We start from the raw sequence: 21,057 nt of genomic DNA on the forward strand, positions 1-21,057 counted from the left end.
ATCAACATATTTTTGATAGTGTAAATATTAATACAATGCGTAATATACTCATAGAACTAAATAATAGTTTGTTACTTTTCAGAAATTCATAAGTTTTTCCCTTCCAAACTAGAAATCATAAACATGTGGCCTACAAATTCATCACTTTCATATAACTAATCATTGTCTTTATCTTTCGGACACGGAATTATCATTTGGTAGGACCACATGAGAGCATGTAAGGTGATCCGTTCAATTTTTTTAGGTATGTATGAGTAGATCATCTCTGCAAATTTTCATCCAAATTGATAATCACTAAGACATTCAAAACTGCGATTTACAATTATAAACACGAACGATTCAAGTTGGGCAGATTCAGTTCATTCATTGATTTAATATAGTTAGATACCTTAACAATCATCAATTTGGCTGAAAATTTGCAAAATTACGTGATCTATACATTAGGACCACATTAGGGCATGCACGGTGATGTAGTTGGTCTGCTACTAGCACCTGGCGAACTACAAGAGGCCGCTGCAGAAGAACCTGCTACATAAGAACCCAAGGCCATCAATTTGCAAGGACCAATTGAGAACATCCAAGATGATGAAGATAGAGAGATAAACAGGGAGCATTTCCATTAAGAACAGTTTTTGCGGCTGCTGCTATCATTTCTATTAAGAACGGTTTTTACTGCTATTGCTATCATTTCCATTAAGAACGGTTTTTTCTGCCATTACTATCATTTCTATTAAGAACAGTTTTTACAGCTACTACTATCGTTTCCATTAAGAACAGTTTTTAATTCCTGAATATAACTATTACTTGGATTTCTAAATAAGAACAATGGATGCACAAAAAACACTGAATGATGATTGCTTCAACAAAACTAATAAATGTAGGCTTAAGGTGGACAGGTGGTCTCCCATGAGCAATCAACATATTTTTGATAGTGCAAATATTGACACAATGTGTAATATACTCACATAACTAAATAATAGTTTGTTACGTTTAAGAAATTCATGAATTTTTCCCTTTCAAACTAGAAATCATAAACATGTGGCCTACAAATTCATTACTTTCATACATCTAATCATTTAGGTATATATGATTAGATTATCTCTACAAATTTTCAGCCACATTGATAACCATTAAGATATTCAAAACTGCGATTTACAATTATAAACATGAACGGTTCAGGTTGGGCAGATTCGGTTCATTCATTGATTTAATCTAGTTAGATACCGTAACATCAATTTGGCTGAAAATTTGTAGAAGTACCTGATCTATACATTAGGACCACATTAGGGCATGCACGGTGATGTAGTTGGTCTGCTACTAGCACCTGGCGAACTACAAGAGGCCGCTGCAGAAGAACCTGCTACACAAGAACCCGAGGCCATCAATTTGCAAGGACCAATTGAGAACATCCAAGATGATGAAGATAGAGAGACAAACAGGTAGCATTTCCATTAAGAACAGTTTTTGCGGCTGCTGCTATCATTTCTATTAAGAACGGTTTTTACTGCTATTGCTATCATTTCCATTAAGAATGGTTTTTACTGGTGCTACTATCATTTCTATTAAGAACGGTTTTTACTGCTACTGCTATCATTTCCATTAAGAACAGTTTTTAATTCCCGAATATAACTGTTGCTTGGATTTCTAAATAAGAACAATGGATGCACAAAAAATACTGAATGATCATTGCTGCAACAAAACTTATAAATGTAGGCTTAATGTGGATATGTGGTCTCCCATGAGCAATCAATATATTTTTGATAGTGCAAATATTGATACAATGTGTAATATACTCACATAACTAAATAATAGTTTGTTACTTTTAAGAAATTCATGAATTTTTCCCTTTCAAACTAGAAATCATAAACCTGTGGCCTACAAATTCATTACTTTCATACAACTAATCATTGTCTTTACTTTCAGACACGGAATTATCCATTTGGTAGGACCACATGAGGGCATGCAAGATGATCCGTTCAATTTTTAGGTATGTATGAGTAGATCATCTCTGCAAATTTTCATCCAAATTAATAATCATTAAGGCATTCAAAACTGCGATTTACAATTATGAACACGAACGGTTCAGGTTGGGCAGATTCGGTTCGTTCATCGATTTAATCTAGTTAGATACCTTAACAATCATCAAATTGGCTAAAAATTTGCAAAAGTCATCTATACATTAAGACCACATGAGGGCAGACACGGTAATGTAGTTGGCCTGCGGCCAGCAGCTGGCGAACCACAAGAGGGCGCTGCACAAGAACCTGAGGCTATCAATTTGCAAGAACCAATTGAGAACATCCAAGATGATGAAGATAGATAGACATCAAGTTGGCATTTGTACCCATTGGGTAATACTCGATGGGTAATGCCCACCCAATAATAGTTTGCAGGTAATACCCAATGGATAATACCTATCAAATAATTCGCAGGTATGGGTATTTACCCAACCCATTTCTAAACGGGTAAACTCATACCCATCCATTTACTCGTTTTCAGGTATAGCTAATTAAAGGCTGGGATTTTTTTTTTTTTTGGTAGTACCCTCCGACGCGGCTTCAGTCACCACAACAACACCGTTTGCAACGGCGATAAGGACTACTCATCCTCTCCCTTATTCCATGGCTCGATCAGTTGAGACAACAATGCCTCGATGAGCTCCAACGCAAGGTCTAACACTCCGACATCTCCATCGTGTAAAATCCAAATCCATGACAGAATTGATTTTTTCTTTCTTTTTCTGATTAATATTGTGTTTGCGGTTGAAATCCCGTAGATCTTTGCAATTGAAGGTGGAGAGGTTAAAAGAAGTGCTCAAAAAATCGGATTTGGATAAGTGAGAAGAGGAACAAGAGATCAAAGACAAATCCATCTCACCGGAAAATGTTGCCGAGAAACATGTTTCCGAGCATAATGATGGCCAGTCTTTCGACTAATCTAACACCACAGGTCCGAAACCTGAGGTTCCCGAAACCAGAGTCGACGTGGCGGAGAAAATGTGGAACCGGTCAAAACGGCTGTCGGGGAGAGAAGAGGGTATTGGGTACCGAGTATTGGAGATCGTGGGTAAGTGAATGGGTTTGGGTATTGGGTACAATTTTAGTACCCGCGGGTAATTCCCATACCCACCTGTTTTTATATGGGTATTTTATAAAGTACCCGTACCCACCCAAAATTCATAAATGGGTTACCCATACCCGTAAAAAAATACCCGAAAGGAATACCCATGGGTTAAAATGCTATCTCTAGATAGACAAACAACTAGCATTTTCATTAAGAATAGTTTTTGCTGCTGCTGCTATCATTTCTATTAAGAACTGTCTTTACTGCTACTGCTATCATTTTCATTAAGAACAGTTTTTACTGCTGCTGCTATCATTTCTATTAAGAACGATTTTTATTGCTACTGCTATCATTTCCATTAAGAATGATTTTTATTGCTACTACTGTCATTTCCATTAAGAACAGTTTTTAATTCTTGAATATAAGTGTTGCTTGGATTTCTGAATATGAACAGTGGATGCACAAAAAACACTGAATGGTCATTGCTTCAACAAAACTGATAAATGTAGGCTTAATGCGGACAGGTGGTCTCCCATGAGTAATCAACATATTTTTGATAATGCAAATATTGATACAATTTGTAATATACTCACAAAACTATATAAATATATATATATATATATATATATATATATTCCACTAAGGGATCTCTTGTGGAATCTACTTTTCGATCGTATTTTGGCATTTTGATCGTTTAGTTTTTAGGTCATAATGTATAGATTTTATGCAAATTTTCAGCCAACTTGATGATCGTTAAAGTATTGAACTAGATTAAATCAATGGACAAACTAAATTTGTCCAACCTAAACCGTTCGTGTTCATAATTGTAAATCGCAGTTATGAATGCCTTAATGATTATCAATTTGGCTAAAAATTTACAAGGATGATTTCCTCATATCTATCTAAAAACTGAACAGTTAAAATGTGAATATGTGATTGAAAAGTTGGTCTAATGAGTGATCCCTTAAAATGGCCAAAAAAAATGAATATTCACACATCTCATTCTACTTTATACACAACTTCGGATCCAATTAACAACAATAAGGATAACTGTGGGGGAGAGGCTAGCGATTCTTTTAAATTTATTTTATCTATCTAATTTTTTTTTTTTTATGTTTATACATATATAGGTCATTTTGCTCAAATGAACATGTGAACAAATGATCTCTATCAAAACAACTAGACTGAAGAAAACAAATGAACTAGTTTAATTTATTGTCCATTTACCCTAATTCTAGGGATTTTTTTTTCTCACTTACCCTATTAAGTTTTTTAATTCCCCCACTCTAATAAGGTCTTCCCTAATACCCAATTATATATATATTTTTGTTTTTTGTTTATTTTTGAGACTATTTTACTCTCATCCTTTTGTTACCTGAATGGATATCTTGCATCTTGGGGAAAACCAGCACCTAATTAACAAGGACGTGCTATAGCTCATTTAGTCCAAAATCCTTATTACTATGGTGTGGAGGGGCGAGATCACACAACAACTGCTGGTAATCCTTTCGTATACATTGTTGGACGTGGTAAGATTGGTGTTGCTTTACATATTTCTAATTTTGTTGGGGAAGATACCTGGATCATTGATTCTGGGGCATCGGACCATATGACTTATGATAAATCCTATTTTATCCACTTGTCACCACCACCTGTGTCTAAAGTTACCAATGCAAATGGTGAAGCCTTCCCTGTGTTAGGAACTGGTTCAGTTAGACTTACACCTACATTAGAATTCCATAATGTCTTATATGTTCTTGCTTTATCTTACCATTTGATATCTGTACCATAATTAAATGCTGAAGCTAAGTGCTCTGTGACCTTTTTCCCCATGTATGTTATGTTTAAGGATCTTCTTACCAGGGAGACTATTGGTCGGGGAGATTTGAGGGGGAGGTTGTTCCATCTGGACTAGATGTATGCAGGGGAGAAACCAGGGAAGATGGCCCCAATCGCTTTGATTTTGAGTTCTGAGCAGTTGAGTGAGCTGTGGTTATGACATCGTCGCTTAGGACATCCTTCATTTAGTAACATGAAAAGTCTATGCCTTCTTTGTTTTTGGGCATTAATTATTCTTCTCTTAGATGTGAAACTTGTGTCTTAGCCAAGAGCTATCATGTTAGTTATCCTTTAAGTACTTTTAATAAAAGTACTAACCCTTTTGAGTTGATTCATTCAGATGTTTGGGGACCTTCCCGTGATCCTACTCCTACTGGCATGTGTTGGTTTGTTTTATTAATTGATGATTGTACTAGAGTTTCTTGGGTGGTTTTACTTAAGTCTAAATCTGTTGTCTTCTCAGCTTTCCAAGCCTTTCAAGCCATGATTCAAACTCAATACAATGGTCAAATTAGGGGGGGGGGGGGGGGGGGGAGTACATGAGTCATGAGTTTCAGGATTATCTCCAGACACAAGGCATTGTCCACCAAACAACTTGCCCACAAACACCTGAGCAAAATGGTGTGTCTGAGCGTAAAAACCGTCAACTCCTGGATGTTGCCCGCTCCATCCTCTTTAGTGCACATGTGCCCAAGTACTTGTGGAGAGAAGCTGTTCTCATTGCTTCTCATCTTATCAATCGTATGCCTTCTACTGTCCTTCAGGGCCAAATCCCATTTGAGGTACTCTCCACACATGTCTCCCTTCCTTCTTTTCATAACCTACCTGCTAGAGTCTTTGGGTGTGTAGCCTTTGTTCATGTACCCAAGAACCAACGCTCTAAGTTGGAGGCTCGTGCCTTAAAATGTGTCTCCTGTGGTTTCTCTCTCTCTCTCTCTCTCTCTCTCTCTAAGTAACAAATGGGTGAGGGTAAAATAGTCTAAAAAATAAAAAATAATTAACGAGGTATTAGGGAAGACTTCCTCAGAGTGGTTTTGGGTAAGGAGGAATTAAAAAAACTTAATGAGGTAAGTGGGGAAAAAACCCCTAGAAATGGGTAAATGGACAAAATTAGGTAAACAAGCACTGTTTATTTCTCCTCCCATGATACCTGTATAATGGCAATAGTTTCAAATTTGAAATACGCAGCCCACAGCAAAATTAATTTTCCCCTTTTCCTTAAAAGCCCTAAGCAAAACAAACCGTCTGTGAAAAAGAGCGAAAAGTTTTCCCACTCCCAAACATACCTGACCTTTCAATTCACTCTCAGACTCGCCCCAATCACCAACCCCCTTGGATCAAACCCTTAGGGTTTCAATTTTTCTCATTCCTTCTTTCAATTTCAACCTTTTCCACCGGTCTAGGGTTTCCGAAATCAGAACCGGCAAGAATGGATCCGCTTCCGCAAGAAGTCAACGATTACATCAGAGAGTTGATTGACCACACCCTCGGCCTCAGTTGAATCAGCAAAAGCAAAAGCAAGGTTTGGTAGTAACGAAATCAGCTGAACATGCAAGGTAAGGCAAGCAAGAAAGTACAGTTTAGAATCACAAGTTGAACGTCGATCATGGCTTTTTTCTTTTTCTTTTTGTGTGTGTACAAGCTATGTTACAGATCAGGGCCTTCTTTATAATGCCAGTTGCAAGATTTTTCCTTGCACATTCCATTTACAAGAGTCGCTATTAGAGTCAAGATGCTTGCTTCTTTTCTGCATGATTTATTGCCTGTTATTTTCAAGTACTTCAGACTGGACTTTTCAACCTGCAATTCTCTTTCCAAGTGTAAAGTAAGTGGAAGAAGACTTGAACACTTGACTTTATCCCATTTCTACTTGAACACTTGACACTATCCCATTTCTACTCGAACAATGTATGGTTCATCTTTTTTGTTTAATTGAATTAATGCATTGTTTTTTTTTTTTTTGCCGAAAATAAATCGAAATACAGACCCACAAGGTGAACGTTACATCTTATGACATATATAGTCATCCTTGGTGTACCGGGGAGGCGGGGAGTAATTCTTTAGAAGGTACTAATCTCAGATCAGTCAAGACTGAAAAGGCATCCCAATAATTAAGTTACAAAGGTATGAATGTAATTATATCAAGTTGCAGATCGATACCTTTGTTGAAGATGATCAAGACAATTCCTACAATCAAATCGTCATCTAATTTTGAATTTCAGCTCCACAAAGTTCTTAATAATACAAATTTGGTGTTGTGGCGGTGTTGACAATGAACTATTCTTCTTAGTTCCATGACTTATCCAATTCCATAACTTCTATGAATTATACGAATCAAGGGTGAATTTGTAATTTTGTGTCCAAACACATGAATAAAGGTCAGAAACGAATGATGTGCACAGTGAGCCCATATGGTGAGTTGGTGACCAAAACCCGAAAACTTCAAATCTCAAAACTTTAACAAAAATTGAAATTCAAGTATACAAATTGTAGAGCTCTATCTCATTTTTCATCACTGGTGATCAGAATCACCCAAAAATGTAGAAAATCTATCGGAAACACCTAAATCTTTGTCTTCTTCATTTTGCTACTGTGGAAGCTTGGTTGGACAACCAGGGTCCATAGTTAGATTCAAGCTATCAATGTGGTTCAAAAGCTACTGGCTCAACACTCGGAGGTGGCCGAACGTTAGAGAATCTGTCAGTTCATTATCACAAGCAAAGAGATGGGTCCAAGAGCTGTACAAAAAACACAAGTTTATGTCTTAATTATTTATTTATTTATTTTTTTGAGAATGACGTCTTATTTTCAAAATTTTTAGGTAGCCGAAATATCTCATTAAGTTACCTAAAAAAGCATCCCATTAAGTTACAAAGGTAATAAGAATGTAATTATATCAAGTTTCACATCGATACCTTAGTTGAAGATGATCAATGGACAATCCCTGCTATCAAATTGTCATCTAATTTTGAATTTCATCTCCACAAATTTCTCAATACAAATTCGGCGTTGTGATGGTGTCGAGTAGGTTATCTTCTCTCAGTTCCATGACTTATCCAATTCCAAAACTTCTGTGAATTGTACCAACCGAGGGTCTATTAATTATTTTGTATCCAAGGTTCTAAACATATGAATTAATTAAGGTTTGAAATGATTAATGTGCACAGTGAGCCCGTATAGTGACCAAAAGCCCAAAACTTAACCAAAATTGAAATTCAATTATACAAATTGTAGAGCTCATATCTCATTTTTCATCATCGATCGATCATTAGAGTAGCCGAAATATGCAGAAAATCCGCCAGAAACACCAAAACTTAATTTTCTATTCTTTGTAATTTTGCTGATGTGGAAGCTTGGTTAGGCAACCAAAGTTCATAGTTAGATTTGAGCTGTCAAGGTGGTTCAGACTCTACCAACTCGATGCCCGAACGCTGGAGATCACGGTCGGTTCATTATCGCGAGCAAAGAGATCACAAGTCGAGAGCTGTACATTATTCTGACCCAGACCAAGTTGTGTGGAGTTGACAACGTACCCAAGTCAGCCAAAATTAAAAGCACAATTATATGTTATTTTCGATATTATTTCGCAATAGTATTTTAGATTTTTAGGCAAACCAACCACAGTTTTTTTTCCCTCCTCCTCCCATGGTAACGGCTAGAGTTTCAAATGCGAAATGCGCAGCCCGCACCAAAATCAATTTCCCTTAAAAGCCCTGAGAGCGAAAAGTTTTCCCACTCCCAAACTTACCCGACCTTTCGATTCCACACCCCAAACCCCAAATCTCCAATCCTTCTAGTGTTTCAATTCACTCTCAGACTCTCCCCAATCACCAACCCCCTTGGATCGAACCCTTAGGCTTTCAATTTCTCTCATTCTTTCTTCTAATTTTCAAACTTTTTCGCCGGTCTAGGGTTTCCGATATGAAGAACCGGCAAGAATGGATCCTCTTCCGCAAGAAGTCGACGATTACATCAGAGAGTCGATTGACCACACCCTCGGCCTCCCCGTGTCCGCACAGACTCTCGAATTGAAGCTCCGGTGCTCGGAAGCCGCGAAGCGACGGCTGCGCGACCAATACACGGTTCTACTCGCCAAATTGAAGGAGAAGGATCAAGCTCTGAACCGATCTAGGGTTCGCATTCGTTTTGAATTTTTGGTTTATTTGGTTGGGTTGCTTATGTGTTTTTGGTTTCAGGCCGAGGCTTGTATGAACGCTCAGGCTTTGAGGAAGTTTGTGGAGGAGAATCAGAGACTAGCGGCAGAGTGTGCGCATCTGGTGAGTCAGTGTAACAAGTTGGAGAAGGAGTGCTCGCTTTATGATCATGACCGAGAGGCTTTGATGGATTTCGGAAACGAGGCAGACCAGAGGGCCAAGGAGGCTGAGTTTCGGGTCGAAGAGTTGGAGGATGAACTGGGAGAATTGTGGGAAGAATTGAAGTTTTACAAGGAATGAATACGAGAGGCTTTCGATAATTCTTTCTGACTATCTTTTATTTGTGTAGTTATTAGTTTTTCATGGATTGAATGAAATTGGACTTGTTTGATTTGATTCTTTGGTAATTAGCTGTGAGAGTCATTAATTGTGCAAGGTTATTCGAGAACTCAAGTTCTGTTGTTTTTCCTTTGTGCTTGTTGAAATGATTCCTGTGGCATTCTGTTATGAAATTCATTTGTTGAATTAGAACAATCTAAATAGTTTGGATAGTTGTGCTTCATAATCTTTTATGTGCGGCAACTCATGTTCCATTGGATGACAGGAGAAATTGTTTGATTGCTGCTTTTGCTGAACTTGTCTGATGTTCAGATTGTAAGGTTAAAGTTATAACTCCACTAAAAACACACCCGGTGCTCTATTCTTGTTTTCTTGGCCAATTTCTTTCAAGCATTTAGAATACTTATTACAATACATTGTATGTAAACTTGGTTTGATCTTGATGGGAATAATAGTGTTTAAGGCAAAGTATGAGCCCAATCAACTGAAGCCATCAAGTTGTACCAAAATATTAGTTTTCTTCAATGTAGGACGTGTCTAGCCATGAATCAGAAGTTCTCATGTTCCTTTGTTGCTATTGCAAAAGTTCAATGTGCATATTTTTGCTCTAAGGGGTAGTAATCAGTTATTGCCTTATTGGTAATTGGTTTTGAAGAGATATGCCTAATGGTACCCTCTTTATCTCAATCCTTTGTAAAAACTTAACCTGTTGTCAGTTTTTCAAGAGAGTAAATGTGAAGCCAGTTAGGGGTATCTGCTGAACACTGTGTATAGGATTCAGAGTTTGACAACTTGCGTTATCACTCAAACTTGAGCTTTACTCCCTTCCATCTCAGTAGAGTGCTGCTAGATGTGGAATTTGGGAAGCTTAATATAAACTGTGTGTATAAGATTGGCACTTTAACCTAACTTTAGGCTTTAGTCCCTTCCATTTCAGATTCAGTGCTGCTACTGTATATATTTGGGACCAGGATTCTAATATAACTGTGTGTATAAGATTGGCAGTTTAACCTAAATTTAAGCTTTAGTCCCTTCCATTTCAGATTCAGTGCTGCAACTGTGTATATTTGGGACCAGGATTCTAGAAAGATGTATCATTCTATAATTCTATCTCACTCTTAACAAAATTTTAGCATTTATGGAAAACTTGATCTCGTTTCTCATGAATTTTATTTTCCAATTTTTTAAAACATGAAGTCAGAAGTTAATTTGATTGTCTTAATGCATGCTTTGTTGTTGTTTTTTGGAAAAATTTGAATCTAATTGCAGATTGGTTTAGAATGTAAGTCACTGAGTCCATCGTATGCCACTCATTGGTTGTATAATGATTAATGAGAGATCATGCGGAATGTATATGAAGAATATCAATTGTTATCCCACTGAACGTATTAGTGACAGTTAGCAATGTCTGCATACGGGCAGTTGATTATTAGCTACAATTAACATGACATAATATACCTGCAAATATGGTTAACCTATTTAGGTATTGTGTTACAAAGGTCATGTAGAACTTATTATCACTTTATCAATCAAATAAGATTCGATTTTGTAATTGCAAAACAGGCTTAAATATCAGTAAGAATCACTTCTTTGGCAGATTTTGTATTTCCTGTTGATGATGATATAGAAAAATAGGTATTATGAGTCAGAGTCTCTTTTACTGTGATTTTGCGAAGGCTGATGAATATTTCTATGTTGAAGGTTGATTCATCTGCTGAAGGCTCACCTGTTGAAGAGAAACTAGTGGAGTCTGTTTTAGCAACATCAACCAAAGATGAGACTGGGGCGGCATGTTCATTTTTGGAGGCCAATAGCTGAAATGAGTCATGTCAAAGGTTGCTAAATATGTGGAATGGGTGAGTTTGTTTACCACTATGCATTTTTCCTTTTTGAGTCGTTTTTGTGGCAGATTATTGTTTTACTGCCGACATTTTGAATTGCCCAGTCTACTTTCATCTGCTGCTGATATATGGGTGTCAATTTCTATTTTCTGAAGTCAAAGAATGCTTAAAATTTCTTTTCGTTTACATGGCAGCTTGAGGCCGTCATCTCAAAAAGTTTTATCGCTAGTTGCTGAGTTGAAAACACTTAAGAAGAATAATGAAACACTTGAGAAGGATAAAGAACATCTAAGGATCAATCTTCTTTCTGCTGAAGAGGAGGTGAGAAGAGTAGAACGTTTTCTAATATTGATTCTTCCACTTCCATGTCAAACCTGATATAGTGTAATGAACTAATGATATCCCATATATATTATGATGAATGCAGGTCAAATTGCTTTTAGAAGAAAACAAAGTGTTAGATGAAGCTAACAAAAGATTACTACAGCAGTACCGCAAGGAAAGAAACAATTCTGGTTCTGATGGAAAGCATACTGATGTATCAACGAAGGTGAGAGAAAGGGAGAAGAATAGCTTTGATTGCATGTTTTACTATGCTCTTATGCTTTCCTTGGCATTTCATGTCCATGAAATTGTAGTAGGATCTAATTTTATGCATTCTCCCCTTTTGCAGTCAAACAAGCGAAAATCTAGCTCTAAGGTGATGAGCAGCAGCCCGATTCAGGGGAAGATCGATTTCAGTGACCAAGAATCAGCAAGACAACCTCTCTCACCCTTGCGTTGTAACTCCCCTAACTCAAGACTGCATAAAAAGCAATAGGAAACTTCCGAAATAGTCTGATGTATATCTCACCTCTCAGTTGTACCTTTTTATGTACCCATCATATGTGTTGGTTGGCATAAGATTGCAGATTTTCAAATGACTAACAAAATTGTTTGTAACTTGTAAGAATCATTTGCCAAGTCTTTTTAGTGAATGACTGGAATTACAGTATTATGAATGAGTACATGTTCTGTTGTCACAGTAAGAAATGGGAATGTCGTGAATTTACATTTGCATTACATGGTTACAACGGTATATGAAAACAGAAGCTTTAAAAGGTTTAGGTACATGAAAACAAAGGCTTTAAAAGGTTTTGTATTGACAAAAATTTAAAGGAAAACGATAGGTTTGATGGAGATGATTGAAATTGCTGGTTGATAACATGAAAACAATAGGTTTGATGATGCTGACGATACATTGGTCAAAATTTAATACAGAAATGGTTGCAGAGGTGTTCATATTTTTTTTCAACCGATTGTTATTGTTCATTTCAAAACTCTACGAGAACAAGCCTCGGAGGTGGACAGTAATCTTGAGTCTCCGAATGATCTATGTTTCAAGTCCTTGAACTCTAGAAACGCATGTTTATGTCTCTGGACCATTGTTGAGAGTAGTTCCGATCACCCCCATAAATGTACGTGTAAAACACATTCACTTTTAGTTCACCAGACTTGCCACCACACTTCATGTAGCAGGAAATAATTGAGGGGAATCATATATGAACAGATGAATGGTCACCTAAAATTATGAACAGATTATATGCTATTGGTAACGTTTGAGATCATATTGCTGTCTGCATCATTGCCCTAATTATCAAATACAATTGTACTCTGGTGTGTGACTATGATGATACACACAACTTATTTCTGTTCTCGAACTAGGAACAGATGCACTTCATTCAGTGTCTGTTCTCCAACACTACACCAAAGATGCAGTCAGAGTGTTGAAGAGTTGGCAGTAACATATATCCCTCTCACAATTCTGTGTGTACAAATATAACTGATAGTTAAACGTTGAATTTACCTAAACCGGTGCCTGATGTTGGCTTTCTCATTACCATACTCTAGGTTACAGAATTCAGGTATATGAAGTTGAAACTACTAGATGAAGAAAACTTGAGCAGAAACCAATAATTTGGATTACTTTAGTTGCAAGATGTGATCTTGAATTGGCCAGAAGTAGATATTTCCTTTCAGTTGAGATTCACTTTGAACATGATTCATAATTTTTCGTGTTACTGAAAATGGTGCAGTACATGTACACACTACATTACAAAGATCAAGTGTAACAGCCAACTAAAGAGTGAAAAACAAATGCAAAGTATTTGACTTCCTTGAAGAGAAATTACATTACAGTGTAGTATAGTAACTAGTAATTAATTACTGTGTTCAGAATAAAAAAGAAATCTACAAAGAGCTCCCTAGCTAAAACTAAAATATACAAGCAGTAGTCCAGCCAATACATTGAACTTGGCCGCCAAAAGAAGTTGCCTCGAGGGGAGGAAGAAGTTGGAGTCGAGGAATGCCTGTGGTCAATTATCCATATACTGATGCTGACCATTGTAAGAAACTCTATATGTAGAAATAAGAAAGTTTGTCACTACAAAACGTCAGAATACTGATACAGTGCTTTAGGCTGATCTTGATCAAATCCATTAAATTCGTCAGACTGTAAGTAGGGAGTATCGAGTGCAATATCAAAGTCATGATAACCATAAACCATCATATCAAAACCACCACAGAGCTGCTGCTCGTGAACAAGAGAGGGAGAAGGCAGCAGTTTCTGCTCATCTTGTTGCTGTTGTTGTTCCTCACAGTTGTTGTTAGGTTCTACTTGTTGTTGCCGCACTAGTAGTGAAAAATCCGAAGACTGTTGTTGTAGAGTTTGTTGTTGTTCCTCATACCATTGATCAAGAGAAGCCATAAACTGATCACTATTCAAAATGTCATGATAATCATCAACCAAGCCAGTTGGAGAGAACACTAGGTTCTCATCCACACAGTAATCATGATCATCACATTGTGGGGGCAGTTGCTGTGTAGTGCTAGTACGACTAAATGAGGCACTTCCCTTTTGTTGCTCACACATGTTGTTTTGAAGTTGAACTCTTTTCGGTTCAAGTTTTTGGTTTTTGAAAGACATTGTCTTTCTGTGATTCTCATCCTCATTAGTCTCAGCAGAACTCTTCTTCCTCTTTTTTCTTCCTCCTTCCTTATCATTGACTTTGAGTCAGCACAAAGCCAAATCGGGTGCTTGGTTGATGGTGAACTCATCCATCAACCAAGCAGCATGGTGTTCAAAGTCTTTGTCTTTGTTATTTTCGTATCTAAACTTCCTTAGTTTCCCATAAGGCTCTTCAATTCCACTGACATAGACAGGTTTAGCAGCTTCTGTCTAGCTCCATGTGCCCCCATCGTAGCCAGTTCTGCGAAAACAATGGGAACCCAACTTCTTGACCTGGGAGAAGAAATAGATATAATCTTGATGTGGAAATTTGGAAGGATCATAAATTCTCCATATATCCCACGGTGGTAAACCTATGGTGCCATATATTTCAATCTCAGGGAATGTTTGTTTTGCAATTGGGGTTGGGGATTTGATTCTGTTGTAGAGATAGCTTCCCACTAAATCAGAATCAGTGGGGTGGAATGTTTTCACAACCACCACATCAAGGTCTTCTAGGCTCATGAAACAAGAAATTGAAGAAGAAGCCATTTGAATTGAATTGATGTAGATCGAGATGAAAGAAAGAATAGGAAAGTTTGAGGGTTTCTGGATGTAGATCGAGATGAAAGAAATAATAAGGAAGTCTGACGGTTTCTGGATGTAGATCGAGATGAAAGAAAGAATAAGGAAGCCTGAGGGTTTTTGGATGTAGATAGAGATGAAAGAAAAAATAAGGAAGTTTGAAGGTTTCTGGATGTAGATCGAGATGAAAAAAAAGAATAAGGAAGTCTGAGGGTTTCTGGATGTAGATCAAGATGAAAGAAAGAATAGGAAAGTTTGAGGGTTTCTGGATGTAGATAGAGATGAAAGAAAGAACATGAAAGTTTAAGGGTTTCTGAATTGAGTAGGAAACTTGCAGAGAGTTGATACTTGAGGCCGTGGGAAGTGTTGAGATGAGAAGGAAACCGTGGGGCCTATATATAGAGGATTAGGTAACTCCCTAGCAGATTAGGAAAGTTGATTTTCGATACTGCCCCCTGATTTTTAAAATGAAATACCTAAAATACCCCCTTCTAAGAACCTGATTGGCCAACCCATACCACGTGTCCCCTACTAGGGGTGTAAATAAGCCGAGCCGGAGCGAATACCAAGGTGATCATGTTCGGCTCTTTTTTTTTTTTATCGAGCTCGAGTCAGGCTAAAGCTTGAAATTTTTTTTCCATGCTCAAGCTCGGCTTTGCTTGAATATTTTTCTTAGGCCCGAGCTAGGCTCAGCTCGGCTTGATTTATTGGACGAGCTCGAGCTTGAATAGGCTCGGCTTGGCTCATTTGACTTTAAATTTAAAAAATAAAAAAGATAGAAAGAAAATTTAAAATAATAAACCAAATTTGATGTCTCACCATCATATAAATCCCTTTTATTGTCTAGAATAAACTCAAAATGATGAATCCAACTCAAAATTGCACTTAAACTAATTAAATAAGAATGGGGCCTTCAACATATTGATTCAAAGGGGGTTATTTGTATCTTTAGTTTTCCTTCCAAGCAAACTCCCAGCGAATCTTCACCATCTATAAAACAAAGAATATATATATATATATATATATATATATTAATAACTTTAAATAAGTTTGTTCAATATGATTTTATGTAAGTAAGAAGATTGTTCAGTACGTGACTACGTGTTATACCTTTACTCCAAGCAGATTTCTTCCATTGAATCATCATCACCCTATATTATAAAAAAGAATAAAAGAAACATGATTAGTGGAAGAACAATCTTGCAAAAAGTTACATACATAAAAAGACTTGCAGTAAGAATGAAAAAAAAAAAATACCTTTACTAATGTAGAAACTCCATACTCACAACGTAATCAATCTCCAGTACAAATCAAGGCTTCAACTGTATTTGGCCTTAAGGAACTCCGATATTGATCAAGGACTCTACCTCCAACACTAAAAGCTGATTCAGAAGCAACTGTGCTAATGGGAATGGATAATATATCACCTGCCATCTTTGATAAAACTCGAAACTTGGTAGTGCTTGTCTTCCACCAATTCAAGACATTGAATTCCACATCAGATTTATTAGTATAACGACCTTCTTCCAAATATACATCCAGGTCAGATTTGAGAGGTTCAATTGTATCCATTTGCTGAGCCCAAAGATCAAATTCTGCTATACTTTTAGTGATACATTTCTTATCAATAACAGTAACAACACTGGAAGTGCAAACTTCTCCGTCTTTAGAACTATAAACAGCAACATATTCTTCAAAAAGCTGATATAGAGATTCCCTCATAGCCTTAATATGTCTCTCAGCTTCATAACCCAAATAAATTTTTGGAAAGCAAAATTCAATGAACTTCATCTTGTATCGAGGATCTAAAACTACTGCAATAGCAATTAACAAGTTGCAATCTCCCCAATAGTTGCCCATTCGTCTGTAAGGACCCATTATAAAGCACTGTGGCGGTGCAATTATTACATAAATGGCACACTCAAATATGCGTAAGTATAATACTTGTACCCAGTCACTAGCTATAACGCAGAGATAGATTGAGTGGCAGTGGGTCGTAGACGAATTAGCATAACTGCAAGCGATATTGCATCACCCAAGTAGATATAAGGAAATTAGTGCACATTACCAATGTCCGAACTACCATCGTAGTCGTTTCCGCGAGACCAATTGAGTGTGTTTATGGGAATATAATGTCCAACATTAGTCCCAATGCAATAACCATCGAAAATCTTCGATGTAAACTCTCTATCATCGTCAAGTCCAATTGACAGAATTAGGATGTTCCGGGGAGTGAGCCCGTTGTCATATGATATTTGCTAGGAGTGTAGCCCAAGCAGCATTTACAGGTGGACAATGGCACAACACTTGACCATCGTGTTTGCGTATCAACTAATATCATGAGATATTTAAATGTCTGCAAGTTGGTTGAATCAGTCCATAGAATCCCCATGGATTCTATGTAAGAACATAATGAGTATTTTCATATCCTTTGCATAGGACGGTCTCAGTCCTACTTTCCCTAAGGAACGGGCTTTATAAAATGAGCGAGAGGCTTTAGAAGCAACCAATGAGAATTTTGGTTGGACCTGAGCGTCTGAAACACTATTTGAAGCAAGTTGGTGACTGCAGCATCACCTAGGGCGCCATCACCATGATGGACGCCATCCATGGCGTCATGGATAGGGACTGCGCCAGCTCTAGGCTGGTGGTGGGCGGAGGTGGTGCCCTAGGCAGTTGCGTCGGTCTCACTTAGTCCAAAAATCAACTTTTGATTATGCTTCGTTTCGCTCTAAAGAAATGATGTCCATGTGAAGTCTTTAGTAGTCGGATCATCATATCATGACCAGGATGATCTATCCTACCGTGACAAAGCCAATATGTGTCTAAATCTAAGAGATCTTCTCTCATAACTTTATTGAATTTTATAGCTCGAATAGTGACATAGAGTCCACTAAAGAGACACATAAACTTCTCTAAGATGCACCTTTGTTCGCAATCATTAGAGGTATTTCAAAGGAACTCATTTCCGTTCTCTCCATGCATTTTTGCATAGAATCCGTTGGCTATTCATAGGTGAGATTGGCCCTAGGCCCTAGGAGCAAGGCTCGCTTAACTACCACTAATATCAGAACCTTCCTAGATATCACACTTATTTTAGGTGAGCCTACTTTCAAGATAGACTTAAACCATTGGCATTTACTACAAAGTATACAGCAATTGCCTATTACATCTCTTGGAAAAATAAAGACTTAAACAGAATTGGCGATCTATTGATCCCAGCCAGATTTATTGTCTTCAACCCTTCACTTTAGATCATCTTCTTGTTCCATATAGTGAGCTTCTCTTGCTTCATAATATGCTTTGTAGGCGGTGATGATTTCTTCACGAGCTCTACAAATGTGTGTCCAATGATTAGACACTCCACATCGAGAACATACATCTCTTTGATCAAACTTCATTGATTGAGGCGCTTTGAAAGCGTCATTTAGATAGCTCATAGTGTTGGTGGCGCCACCAACATGGCCAGAGCCGTTGCCTCCCTCTCTCTTTCCACGTTTACCTCTTCGGTTCCGTGTTCGCCTATTTTGGCGGTTACCTTCCCAAGTAGAGCAATTATATGGACCAGAACGTCCAGAAGTATCCCTAAGATTAAGGTTTCACTCTTGGCGCCATCTCTTAGAGGCACGACTATAATTGGATTCCAGAATGTGTTCTGTTTCCACGGATCTCGAATTATAGTTCTTCACAAGGATGTTGTCATGTTTTTCAGTTTCAATGAGCTCATGAAACCTTGTGATCCGTCCTGCCGCAACATCGATTCGATAGTTCTTAGCAACCATCAATGTAGAGACGGGAAAGGTAGAGAGAGTTTTCTCAATCAACATCGCATCTGTGATCTCTTTACCACAAAATTCCATTAAGGATTTAATGCGAAGTGCTTTCGAGTTGTAGTCAAAAACTGATTTGAAATCACAGAAGCGGAGGCTATGCCATCTCACTTCTAGGTCAGGAAGCAGGCAGTCATGGACGTTGCCAAATCTATCTTCGAGTGAGACCCACAACCTTTTGGGGTCTTCTTCATTCATACACTCGTACTGGAGTGAATCATCCATATGACGAGTCATTAGGATGATGGCTTTCGCCTTATTTGCTTCTAAGGCTGCTCTATTTGCTTCCAAAACTTGAGCTTGCTCGACAGTTAGCACGTCCTGGCTAGGCTCGAGAATCGTGTCGAGGATTCCATCGGCCTTGAGATGCTGGCGGACATCACGAACCCACCTGTGATATTCAGAGCTAGTTGTTCCCAATGGAGCAAAGTCCAATTTGTTCAGGTTACTCATCCTGAAAGAGAACAAGAAATTAAGGTTAGTTTCAGAGCGAAAAAGGCTACCATGAAAACAAATAAAATTTCTGAGCGTAGTCGCTTCCAAGAAATTAGGAATTTCCGAGTGTAGTTGCTTCCAAGAAATTCGATTTCAAGAGGGGTTGGATTAGATCGAAACAATGATGTTTGCGGTCGATCGTTTTATCTCAACAAACTCTAAGTTTGGACAATTCTACAAGCTCCAAGCTTGGAGTGAGCACGAACCCCCACAGTTAGGATTAATTTGGTCTCCCCTATGATAAAGAAAGGGAGGTCGCAAGTCCCCGAAAAAGAAGAGAAATTAAATGTAAAAACTCTAAAAAAGGGGAACTTTTAGAAAAAAAAAAAAAAAAAAAAAAACTCGAAATAGGTAGCTGGAAAATATGGCCTGAAAAGTCGCCGGAAAATCACCGGCGATGGTTGACCGACGGTGTTGACCGGCGTTGATCGTGGGCTGATGTGGCAGTGGGTCCTTGATGCTGGCTTGGTGTGATGACGTGGAAGTGGGTCCCTATGCTGACGTGGTTGTGGGTTCCCCTGATGACGTGGCATGGGTCCTGTTGCTGACGTGGCTGTGGACCTGCATCAATGGGCCTCTACCTTGGGCTTCTGGGCTTCTTTTCCTTTCCCTTTTTTTTTTCCTCTTTCTTTTCTTTCTTCTGCAGGTTTTTGGCAAGCCAGTTCACCTATTTCCGCACCAATTTTTGGGGTTTTGCTTCCGGTTTCGGAATCCTAGGGTTGAGGAGCTACTGGTGGAAAAATTTGGTAGCAATCGGAGGTCCGGAGGTGGTGAACCCTTGCAGGGATCCCTCTTTTTTCTTCTTGGAGGGCTGGTTCGATACTTCCGATGGCCGGTTCGGTAGTTTTCCAGCCGGTTCTGGTGGTTCCGCAGCCGGTTCTGGAATCTTGGGATTGAGGCCTTTATATGCGGCGGCGGTGGTGGCTAGGGTTTGAAGGCTACGAATTTAGGGTTTCAGGGTTAAAGTTTCGTGCTAATAACGTGTTTAAGGAAAGCTGAATTGGGAGAGAATTGAGTCATGCTTTCATTGATAATAGGAGTCTCTTTATATAGAGGATTACAAGCATAGAGATAGAGTTGTACTTGGAAACATAATCGTACATTGATTGGATATCTCCTAAAATTCTCCGAGAATATCTTTAATATAAACCCTATGTCAACTAGAGTAAGTAACCTCGAGTTTGGGCCAGACACATATTCTGGATTTACTTGAACACATTTCAAATATGATTTAATAAGATAACGCAAAAGGAAACAATTAAAAACCCTAAAAATTATCAAACAACAAAATTTGAATGAAGTCATTGCTTATATTACAGAGAGGTTGGGGGGGGGGTTCCATTAATAAAATTAAGGATAAATAGGGTATAATTAAGGAAAATTATAAGCTAATTGAGATTGTTTAGGAAATTGTGGGGTCCGGACCCTCCCGGACCTAAACGTAATTCCGCCCTTGGGGGAAATGGTTCCTTCCAAATCCCAAAGTAATCATTTTCCCTCATTCTTTCCTTGCATTTATTATATTATTTTATTATATTATTTACAAATTTTTTAACAACTTTCCTGATAACTTTTCTTATTTTACCAAACATCAGAATGGAAAGTTGTTGGGAAATTTAATTTCCTTTCCTATGGGAAAGACAAAGGAATTATTTTCCTTTCTGTGAACCAAACAAGACCTCTCCTAGTTGCGTAGCATGTGGGGTTTTTTTTTTCTCAGCCAAAAGCATGGGCCCACAACAAAAATTTGGCTTTTGTCCTTTGAAATATAGTCACAGTTTGGATCGTCTTTTGACGACGGAGTCATTTTGACTCCTTTTTTTCTTGGGTTGGAGATGATGAGTTTGAGCTTGGGGTGTTAAAATGCATGACTCAATCGGTTGAAGATGCCCTAAAGAGGTTAGTATTTCCTTTAAAAAATGAGA

General features: G+C 38.0%; 2 protein-coding genes across 3 annotated transcripts; both read left to right on the plus strand.

Annotated features, from left to right (window-relative positions):
• Nucleotides 1-8,840: 8,840 nt before the first annotated feature.
• On the plus strand, nucleotides 8,841-9,356 carry LOC112194383. The gene is made up of 2 exons (XM_024334632.1): nucleotides 8,841-9,035; nucleotides 9,099-9,356. Exons 1-2 carry the CDS (start codon nucleotides 8,841-8,843, stop codon nucleotides 9,354-9,356), a joined length of 453 nt encoding a protein of 150 aa, XP_024190400.1.
• Nucleotides 9,357-11,097: 1,741 nt separating this feature from the next.
• LOC112193635 lies at nucleotides 11,098-12,240 on the plus strand. 2 transcript variants are annotated; one of them, XM_024333845.2, is made up of 4 exons: nucleotides 11,098-11,251; nucleotides 11,431-11,557; nucleotides 11,664-11,786; nucleotides 11,910-12,240. In XM_024333845.2, the coding sequence occupies exons 1-4, from the start codon at nucleotides 11,241-11,243 to the stop codon at nucleotides 12,054-12,056; spliced, it is 408 nt and encodes a 135-aa protein (XP_024189613.1). In that variant the 5' UTR covers nucleotides 11,098-11,240; the 3' UTR covers nucleotides 12,057-12,240. The 2 variants fall into 2 exon arrangements, with proteins under 2 accessions (XP_024189613.1, XP_024189614.1); XM_024333846.2 differs by having other exon boundaries at nucleotides 11,919-12,240.
• The last annotated feature ends 8,817 nt before the right edge of the window (nucleotides 12,241-21,057 follow it).

This window comes from Rosa chinensis, chromosome 3 (genome assembly GCF_002994745.2).
Source record: "Rosa chinensis cultivar Old Blush chromosome 3, RchiOBHm-V2, whole genome shotgun sequence".
In the NCBI taxonomy this organism is placed as follows: domain Eukaryota; kingdom Viridiplantae; phylum Streptophyta; class Magnoliopsida; order Rosales; family Rosaceae; genus Rosa; species Rosa chinensis.